The 10,835-nt window shown below is 48.0% G+C and overlaps 1 protein-coding gene across 1 annotated transcript; it reads left to right on the forward strand.

Annotated features, from left to right (window-relative positions):
• Positions 1 to 195: 195 nt before the first annotated feature.
• p2ry10 (P2Y receptor family member 10) lies at positions 196 to 10,591 on the forward strand. The gene is made up of 3 exons (XM_006632966.3): positions 196 to 301; positions 6,650 to 6,907; positions 7,244 to 10,591. The coding sequence occupies exons 2-3, from the start codon at positions 6,723 to 6,725 to the stop codon at positions 8,076 to 8,078; spliced, it is 1,020 nt and encodes a 339-aa protein (XP_006633029.1). The 5' UTR covers positions 196 to 301; positions 6,650 to 6,722; the 3' UTR covers positions 8,079 to 10,591.
• Positions 10,592 to 10,835: the final 244 nt, after the last annotated feature.

Below are 10,835 nucleotides of genomic sequence, written 5' to 3' on the forward strand. Positions count from 1 at the left end.
AGGTGCGATGTCATTTTTCTTGCATTGCTAAAAATAGCAACACCAAAAAAAAAAAAAGCGGGCTTCTGCTCTCTAGCAGGTACCTACTCCTCTCACTTTTGCACATGTTGATGCATTTGTGTTTATCTGCTGCTAGGAGGCTGACGCCACCAACAGCGTCACTCGTGGTGGCTAAGGGGAAGGAGGGAGGGGAGAGTGGGGAGACGGCTTAAGATAATTAGCAGTGCACTTCCTCTTTGCGCACTGAAAACTGGGTCTCTCTCCAAAGAGGACAGCGAGATTGTGCTCGCAGAGAAGAAAGGTAAGGCACGCAAATATTTCCATACTTGAGAGTCTGTGCCGGGTGAGCCTTTCGGACTCGCTTGTTCACTGTCGGTAGGACGAGGAAGCGGTGAGCTCCCTCACCCTGCAGACCTCACCTAGATGTATTTAGTGTAGCACATTGTGCAGAAAACAGTATGTAAAACAATTAAACTATCAGTCATAAACTTGCCCACACTTGAGTAAATAAATTGCTGGGATGGTTTAGGGGTGCACCGATATTGCTGCGGTAGTTTGGGCTTTATGGAGGTTTATGGGGCTTTATACACTGCCATCAATGGGAGTCACCTCTACATCAAGGTCTATGCAGAAGAGATCCTTTGTACCGTAGAAATCAGGGGCTGTTCTGCGATTCACCACAAAGCTGCAGGACTCTTCCCAGAGAAGATAAAAACTAGAGCTGCTCAAACAGTTTTGTTAGGATGAAAAAGATTGTTTGCAAGTCTTTCCCAAACCCCAGTGCTAGTTCATGATTCAATGGTGAGAGGAAGAATGATTGTGTGAAATTGTTCAATTCAATATTGCAAAACCCTTTGAAAAACTGCAAGACAGTATGACTACAATATGTGTTGATATTAAGAATAATTTATGTGTGGTTCCTCATTCTGCTAAATACGTGGTCTTTATTGATCAACCTATCCAATACAACTGTATCGACAGGTCTAAAAAAAATAGTGTTTAGTTACACATTTTAGAGCCATCGTTTCATCGGTTTCGGATTGTATCATATGGTGCAATTCAGGTTGAAAGCGGTACATTACTTCAGAATGTGAGCGATATAGTACAAATGTGCAAGTCCATTCCTTTATGACAAAGTTGCAAGCAAAATGGTAGTCCCGCAGCCTGCAGCTGAAACCTGACTTGACTCTTAGGGTGTGCAGCCATATTTGCGTGCAGGAGTGTACCGCATGTACACAACAACACATGTGGAAGGCTGATGCTTTCGGTTTGCAAGAGAAGACCACCAAGCCACTGACCTTTCTGCAGCGGGAGACGAGTGGTAGACATTGGGTGAGAGGGGGAGCAGAACAGCCCTTTCAGCCACCTGTTGCCTCTACTCTACCAAGGAATTGTTTAGAGCACCATCAGCAGATCTGGAGCAAGACAGGTGAAATGGTTAAGCACTGCCAACCGAATTGGAACTGACTGGGATCCCGTGTCTCGGACCACTAGCAAAGACGCACAGCTTGACAGTGGGCCCAGGGCAGATGTACAACACTCTAAAGATGAGGGTCGTGTCATCAGTTCAGGATGTTTCTGATCCCAGGTCTCTGAAATATGCTGGGACTCCCACGTCACGCCTTGTCTACTCAACGTGATTGCTGCAGAAAGGAGATCTGGCTTGGCTGCGCCACGATAAGCAAGAAGCTCAATGCGTTGCTTCTGAGGTACACTGCCACACAACACAACACGGCTGACCGCAAGATTTTTACACTGCCTAGCAACCTGACAGCAAAGCATGGTCCCTGCCTCAGTGCAGTGGACTTTAGTAGGCGTTACGTTAACTAAAGGACATCCTGTAGCAAATGTCACGCCTCTGAAGATTGAATGAGCTTGAATTCACTTGTAGGGGCTTCCAACAGTCATCAGGCAGACACGCACACACAAAAAAAAACATCCCCTGCGCTTGTGCTTAATGCACATGTCCATGTGCGAGAGATTTTCCTAGGGGAAAAAAAAAACGACAATGATGATAATAAGATTGTAAGCAGAAGTCCATATTAATAAACATTCTTATGTAAAATAAGACAACAAGTTTTAATGGACAACTAATCGGTTTGTGCCTGTTGGATCTTGCATATATCCAGTGATAGACTGGTCTTGGTGGCTAGCCCTGCTGCCTCACAGCACACGGGTCCTGGCAAGGGGTGCCTTCTGTGTGGAGTGTGTATGGTCTCCCCATATCCACTTGGGTTTGCCCTTCTATTTTCTATTTTCCTTTCTATCGTCTTCTATTTCCTTCTATTTTGGACAGACCATCCAGTTTGACTGGGTCTATGAACGGCCCTGCCATTCCTTTCCTGGGGGTGGTTCCTCTTTGAACCCTGTGCCTGCCAGGTCAGCCTCTGGCCCACGGCAACCTTCAGAGGGTACAGCAGGTACTGGCCGCGAGTGAAGCTGATGGCAGAGCACATCAGCTCATCTGCGAGGACCTTTGTTTTCTGTGTGTAGATATGAAGCAGAGCCAGCTCCTGTTAATCACTTTGGATCAAACTTTTATGATGAACTGGCCGTGATATTTTAAAAGAATTTGGGCCAGGTCTGACGGGAACACGGAGGAGCACAGAAATATGCACAACTCTGTACAATACACAACAAAGGCACCGTGCATGTCATCATCTCTGAAAACTGTTAGCCGCCAAGCTGTTAGCTCTGCATAACTGAAAAATACAAGTGTATATATATACTGTATATACAAAAACAGGAATTCAAAGAAAACTTTCACAAACAGCGCCTCGTGTTTTGATTTCATGTGAAACGCTTGAGTCACACGCTGACCTGTACGTAACTGTGTGGGTATTTTTTTTTTTTTGCCCGTGTTGCTCGGTTTTGCAAAATGAATCTCTAGAGCTGACAGCTTCGTGCGGCTCGCTCAGCCACAGAGAGTGTGGTTTTCATCACGTGTCGTGAAGTACAGAATAGATCTTTCAGAGTTGACTGTACCCCTCTGAGGGGGGTCTGCACAAGACGGTGTTGCAGTTCCTCGCACCGTATCCTTTCGGGAGAGCTGTCGAAATTGAGCGCAGGGGTATATCCACGTCAACCCCCGGCTCTGGTGCAACTCCGTCTGGAGATGCATCAAGAGGAAATAAAAAAGAAAAAATGAAAACTCGGAGAAAGCAACGGAGACCATCAATCGTGTTGAAAAGTAGATGACAACGTCAGAGATAATCCCCGTCGCCTCTACAGACACGTGCAATCGGATCGTGGCCGTCTGGGTGGCAGGATGGGAAATTCCAGCTCTGATCCGTTATTCGCCGTGAGAGCAGCCTCTTGCAAAGGTTTTTTTTGCAGGACAATCAGGGACCACCGGTTCAAAAGCGAAATACCCGCCGCACAGCAGGGAGTGAACCCATTTTGGACATGACCGCCCTGTGACGGGGTTCTCGGTTTTACTAATAAACGCAGATGCCTAGATACGTGTTTCCGCAGTGTGACAAACAATAAACAAATGTGTGTCAGTTACAAAGCCCCGAAGACCCCTCACCCAGCTGCTTTGTTATCACCTCAGCGCAGCCGATGAAGGAGAATGGATTTACTATTCATTTAATAATGGGGAGAGGGCCAAGCACTATTTGAAGACGTGAGAGGTGTTTGAATTTTACCATAGCCAACAATCTACTAAAAGACCTTCTGCTCCTTGTAACGGAGTGTACAAAGGTAGCCCACTTCCTGCATGGTGCGATAACAACGTCACCTCGTGCAGTTACAGTACATCGGCTTCTAACAAAATACATTTTCTGTTTCCCTGGGCTGTGCACACACACACTTGTATAATTTTGATTTGTGTACAGAGTTTCAGTTTCTTAGAATGTAATGCAGGTAGAAATATAATAATCTATAATAATATAAATATATAGCGCCATCCCTAGTTCGGATAGTTCTTATTTAATACCGGCTAGTTTGGCCGTATTAAGCCGTGTTTTTAATATTTTAATTGCTTTGTACTCAGTACGTCGCGCAGTGCCTACGCTTTCGTTTCTGCTAGAGCTTCATCGAATTTTGCACAGAGGCTTTCAAGTTCACCATTCACAGAGCTGATAAACATCTGCAGCACAGACGTAACCGTGAAAGAAATTATTTATCCGAATTGGTTCCTTTCCCCCCCTAAACGCATGCTTGCTGCTTTTCAAAGCCTCACACTTCAGCAGTCACGCCTCTCAGTTCAAGGGATCCGAGCAGATCGACCAACAAGGTCCGATTGCGAAGCAGGACATCAGAGAGTGGGCCCGGGACAGCTGGTTGGGTTTTGGGTCAGGACAGTGCCCGGAGATTTTACAGTCTCTGAGGCACAGTACCTGACCCGGACTAATCTTTGACCGGGATCCGCTGTGAACTCCCCGCTTAGTTAGCTTCAAAGTTTTCTTTTTTATTTTAATATTCATAAGCAGAACAGAAAGAACTGATAAACATCGACTTCACGTGAATCCCCGTGTGCAGGTTACAAGAACTGTACGAGCAGCTTCAGTGAAGTGCCCTCGCTGGAAAAAAGCAAGTCACGGGAGCCCGACAGTTGCGGAGCGTACATTCACGTGGTTCTGGCAGTTGGGATGTTCATCCTGCTGTTTGCTTCCAGATTACAGACACGCCGCAGGGTCAATCCCACAAACTAACCTGTTACCAATTCCCGCCGTGGGCAAACAAAGTACAAAGCCTGGCTTCGTACCCACATGCAATAGCATTTCCACTGTAGTTCGTTTTTAGGTCTTAGATCATCAAAATAGTTTTTTTTTTTTTGACTGGGTTAACTAAACCGTGGCGCTGTGAGTCAGTTGCAAAGACGAAGAGCTTGGATTGGGACAGAGACATGCCAGACCACCAGGGCTCCCGGCACCCAGATCTGTATGAGCGGCGAGCCATTCACCAACAGCCCCCCGAAACCCCCGCGACATGTGTAAGCACGCCCTGCACTCGCACAGGAAGGGAGTCGGCGCTTCTCAAATCTCGTCTCCGCCGAAGTCAGTTGAATTCCAGGAACTTGTCAATACCGGTGCAGCGGAAGTTAAGAAAACCGTCTGTGCTTTGTAGGCTTGAATTTATTAGTAACGTGTGACCGGGCGGTCTGTGCAGGTTCATATGATTACACACACTGAGGTATAATTTACGATTTTGGTACGTGTGCAAAACGCACATGATTTTTTTTTTAAATCTAGAGTGTGGACATTTATTTTTTTAGACGGCTAAATAAAGACACGTTAGTGTCTTAAATAGCCACAGAACTTGGTGATATCCGGACTGACGCAGCTGTTGAGATCAGTATTTGCCTGGGACTCGAACGGGCCGGAGATGATCTTGCAGACAAGCACCTCGACACAACGATACGGCACAGCCTAATCGGGTCTAGGAATGGCCATCGAAGAGGCAGATCACAACAAACGCTCTGTTTATGCCCTGTTGTTCATCTCCTCTCTAAATGCCGCTTGAAACCTGGAACTGAGGCGGCAGTGTACAACACAGTCATGTACCCTTTAGCGAAACAGTTTAAGCCCTCCCTCACTCCCCCGAGAGAAGACAGGAAATACTAATTGTATCACAAGGAAGTGCATATGCCCAGCTCAGGAGTTCTCAAAAACGAAGCCTATAAAAAGTGTGCTAACGCTTATCGGGAAATAGACTGATGCAATCTTTTAATTCTTGAATTTAAGAAAGCAAACGGCAGAAGAATCCTATCACCTTTGTTGGCTAAAGCCCTAACACACTCACTGATAGGAGCAAGGGCAGTGCTAACTCTGATTATTTCCTTCCTCTCCTGGCTCCCTGAGTGAATCAAACGTGTCTCCTACTTGAGCAGGGTCGTTATTTACCAAGTGTGGCGGCTACAGACATGAAACGCCCAGCTTTCTCTTTCCCTGTCACGAGCTGAGCAAGTGTTGAACTCCCTGGGAGTTTAGAAAATGGAACAATCTGGCAAGGGGTCCCAGTGTTCTGTTTTTATGGACAACCAGATAATTGTCATGAATAATTGCTGGTATTAAAAGGTGTCTTTACAAAGCGTCCCACCTGCTTTACACACTGAAGGGGACCCACCTCACTCTCCACTGCAGTGTTGCGCCACCTGGGATGGAGTCCCAGTGCAGAGCAGGTGAAGGGGGAATCGCTGCACCAGCTGTATTAGGGTGGGACTGCAGGGAGGGGAGACTGTGCCAGCCCAGAGTGGAATTTATCCAGGACACCGGGGATGACACCCCTACTCTGATGAACACTGATGTAGGATCTTTAATGACCTGACAGTCTGGACTTTGTGTTAATGCCTCTTCCAAAGGACCGTTCCTCCTGAACATGGCCCTGATCGCCTCAATGGGGCAGCAGTGCTTTTTTAGACCATCTGATTCTGGAGGGGGGGGGGGGGAGATCGCTACCTACTGGGCGAGCAGCAACCACCATTTAGAGCAGTAATTCGGTTTTCCAGCCTGGCTTACCTCCTGAGAGCTGACGAGATCGGGCAGGAGGGCAGGGAGCGGTGCTCACGTGCAGTGCTGGTGTCCTTACTGAATTCTCTCCCTGGGAGAAACAGCAATGGAAAGAGATTGTGCCCTAACCCAGCTCCAAGGACATTCTCTGTCACTTCCATCACAGCAAAACAACCTTCTTCTTCCTTGCTATTCAGTTTCAGACCCCCGGTGGCCTCGAGTCTTATTTCTGGAGGAGACATCCACAGTAAATGAAGCGGCGAAGTCAGAATGACTCCCCCTACAGCAGCCGCCGTGTGCCGAGGAAGCAACGTCACCTGCAACAGCACCTGCCCAGAGAACAGCAGCTGGGATGAAAGCATCTACATCCTCTACACTGTCTTCTACCTGGTCATCTTCATCCCGGGGCTGCTGGGCAACAGCCTGGGGCTGTTTATCCTGTGTCGCTTCATCAGGTACGGGGCCCTCGTGTGTGACCTCTGACCCCCGGACCACGCAGAGCCCGGACTAGTCCATTTCCCAAGGGAGGGGGGAGGGGGGTGTGGCTGTAGGGTAGTTCATCTGGGTTACGAAGCAGTCAGTTCCTTTGGTATTATCCCTCTGCCTGCTGATTGTGCACTGCAGCACGATGCATGGAAGTGTTAGGAAACTGGAAATGAGTTATCAAAGATGTTGGCTCTTCTTCCCCCTTTCAAGACTTCAGCACTAGCTGCAGGCCGACTTTCACCAAGGTGAAATACGCGCACGCTACAGTTGCTAAACAAATTGTTTGTCTTTTGTGTCTTTGCCAGCAAGAAGACCAAAGCGGTCATCTTCATGATCAACCTGGCAGTGGCCGACCTTGCCCACGTGCTGTCGCTGCCCCTCCGCATCTACTACTACGTCAACCACACCTGGCCCTTCGGCAAGGCCATGTGCCTGCTGTGCTTCTACCTGAAGTACCTCAACATGTACGCCAGCATCGCCTTCCTCATGTGCATCAGCCTCCAGCGCTGCATCTTCCTCATGAAACCCTTCTGCGCCAAGGATTGGAAGCGGCGCTACGACGTGCGGATCAGCCTGCTGGTGTGGCTGGTGGTGGGGGCCTGCTGCTCGCCCTTCATCCTGATGAGGAGCAGCGCGGGCCAGAACAGCAGCGGCTGCTTCAAGGACCTGCCCACCCGCAAGCTGGACCTGCGCCTCTCCGTCACCATGATGACCTTCGCCGAGCTGTGCGGCTTCGTCATCCCGCTGGCGGTGATCGCCACCTGCACCTGGCGGATCATGCGCTCCCTGCGGCGGACGGAGACGGGCACCATGCTGCAGGACGCCAACGACAAGCGCAGGGCCCTGCGCCTGGTGCTCATGTGCACCGTCGTCTTCCTGCTCTGCTTCGCGCCCTACCACGTCAACTTCCTGTTCTACCTGATGTCGGGGCAGGACATCATCACCTACTGCCCCCTCCGCTACGCCGTCCGCAGGTTCCACCCCATTTCCCTCTGCCTGGCCAGCCTCAACTGCTGCCTCAACCCCTTCATCTACTACTTCCTCACCACCGAGTTCCGCCAGCAGCTCTCTCGGCACGGCAGCTCCGTCATCCGGGGCCGCCTCATGAGCCGGGAGAGCGCCTCCTCTTTCCGAGACTAGGGAGGCGGGAGGGAGGGGCTCCAGCTGATCATATCTGTGCTCCCCCCTCCCCCCCCACCTCCGAGGCGCCCTCCTCCCCCAAGGGGGAGAAGAGCGCTCTGAAGAATGGCCTACTCCAGACGTTACCCAGACAGCGGAGTGAGGTGTACTGTAACTCTGACTCCGAGACCGGAGCCCAGCGTGGATGAGGATCCGAGTCCGGGCAGGAGCACTGCTCACTCTCCGGCCTGCCTTTCTGTTAAGAACGCCGGACGGTGAAGCTACAGTACCTTCCGGCAGTGGTGAGGGGAAACAGCACCTCCAGGTGAGGTGAGACAACCGCCAGCTTATTCCAGCAGAAGCACAGAACAAAAACAGAAGCAACTAAAAAATTCGGCGGAAGTGAATCTTCTGCAGTAGCATTATGGCACGGGAAAGCACGTCAGGATAAAACCAGAAATACTGCCATGAAGGCAGAATCTGCCCACTGGCAGCTTTACTTGTCAATCAGTTGGAGGAGGAAGCTACACCCACGAAACGTTTGACTTGTAAAATGAGAAATTCAAATTGCCAGATCAAGCTGGATAGCCTTACTGTACACGTGATGTTTTTTCAAACACTTATTAGTATCTCATAAGTTTGGTCAAATTCTAATAGTGATGAAATGAGCCAAAGAATATAAAGGGATAGGTGTACTTGCCACTTCGCCGTTACTTTGCCTGGCTGAGGAAACGACAGCTGTGACAAGCCCCTCAGTTATAAGGAATGAACCAGGGAGGCAGCTGCAAGGGTGAAGTTGGGCTGGAGGGAGGGCTTTTCGAAAAGAGGCAAACAGAGCCTGTGCAGCCATGTGCAACCAGGGAGCAGTTACATGCAGGGGAACTGAAGTGGGACATTAGAGTTTGACCTCCTCTTGAACTCCATGGCAATGTCTGGGCCAGAGGGACACCTTTACTGGTTCCACTGGCTGAGACAGAGGCCTCTGTGCTTCACCTTTACAGCAGTATATAAATTTAACTACAACCAAGAGCAAACAGTATTGTACCATGCAGTGTCTCTGCAGTAACATCAGAAAGGAAAATAATAAAATGAATGACAACTTGGAAGTAAATTCATCTTCTACAACCCTTCAGTGGCGAGAGACTGTTGATGTCTGGCTCTATGATCGGAGGAAGAGATAAAAGGCTTGTTTTCATCAGCTCAGCACTTCAGCTCATGACTCTTCAGGACTGGACTTTTTCATATCACCCATGAGCTGGAACCTTGTGAGACGTGTTGCGTTTCAGCCTGATCATGATTACTTAAGGAAACCACACCCTTATCTGCAATGCAGACAAACAACGACTTCTGATCCTGTTTTTCTGGAGTCACTTCCTGGAAGATTAGCCCACACAGCAATCTGGAGAAGAAACACACTGTCTACCTTTCAGACAAATTCAAATTCAAATCTGACCGAATTTCAGAACATGTGGTGTGGACTGAACACTGGATCCGCAAGATTCATGCCCCAGACTGCTCCACCTCACACTTGTGCACACAATCTCCACACTGCCAAAACAGCCTGTATCACTGTGGCTCAGACACAGACTCAGGAATAGAACATATCACAAGGACACGCATTTCCCTGGCCGATGACAGGAGCACAGACTTATTCAGCTGAACTTCACATGAGCACAGATGAAATCAAACCTTCAGCCCAAACCACTGAATGCAAACCCATTGTTGGATAGTGAACCATCCCCTGACCGGGGACTTTATGCTACGTAACTAATGGAAATCTGACATCAACCACTAGTTTGGTAGTAATCTGCTTGAAACTGGGGGCTACTACTAGAAAATATAAATTCTGAAAGATATTATTTTCATCTGAGCCAATGTTATAAAGAAAATTAGCAAAGTAAAAAACATTGCTGCAAAACTGTGAGATATTCAATGTTGGTTTCTTTGTTAATCAACACTGAAAACAAGCTATGTATGTTTATCATGCGCTTTGAGATACAAATGTATAAATGTGCTATATATCTATTTAAGTTGGTTTGCATTATGTTTGGCTTACAAAACCTAATACTACATCTTGCAACTATCTATTTATTTCCATTTCAGAACTTTGAATAGGAACAGAAGCAAACAAACTGTGAGATTAAATCTGAATTTCTGCTACTTGCTAACTACAAACCAGGTCCCTGAATTTGGTTCAGTGTGTTTGAGGCTTCCTTTTTCTGTGGAATGGGAGCCTAGATTCTGGGATTTGTAGTTATCCACTGCTAGACGAGTTGAAGTTTTAACTAGTCAAGGCCTAATTTCGGCCTACCCATAACTCCCATGTGTGAAGCTCGGAGCCACAGTAGATGCTTTGTGTGCAGATTGTTTCTCATAGTTAGAAGCTGCTTTTCTTTGACTTCCCAGTGTCTCCTTGTCTACAGCCAGCTGAGAGACAAGGAGAGAGACACCGCGGTGCCCTGTGTAAGCTATCACAGAAATGTGCTACTTGACACACTAAGTGTTTGCAATAAAATTATTTTTTAAAAGAAAAACTGGCCGAAACAAGTCTCTTTCTTAAGAAATCTGAGGTACCAAGAAAGAATAAGAAATTGGTGCTAAGTTGTGAGAGGACAAAACATTAATGTTTCTTTATTAGCCCTATACAATTTCTTGCATTAGGAATTCATCTTTTCGCATACCCCAGCTTTTTCTCCATGGAGACACAGACACACAGACAGGAAGAGAAGCTTGGGGTCAGAGCGCAGGGTCAGCCATTGTACGGCACCCCTAGAGCAG

This window comes from Lepisosteus oculatus, chromosome 8 (genome assembly GCF_040954835.1).
Source record: "Lepisosteus oculatus isolate fLepOcu1 chromosome 8, fLepOcu1.hap2, whole genome shotgun sequence".
Lineage (NCBI taxonomy): Eukaryota > Metazoa > Chordata > Actinopteri > Semionotiformes > Lepisosteidae > Lepisosteus > Lepisosteus oculatus.

Excerpts from the sequence above, each read along its gene's own strand:
- p2ry10 (XM_006632966.3), top strand. The coding sequence starts at position 6,723 with ATGACTCCCCCTACAGCAGCCGCCGTGTGCCGAGGAAGCAACGTCACC. Across the intron at positions 6,908-7,243 it reads ATCCTGTGTCGCTTCATCAG|CAAGAAGACCAAAGCGGTCA; the intron begins GTACGGGGCCCT and ends TGTCTTTGCCAG.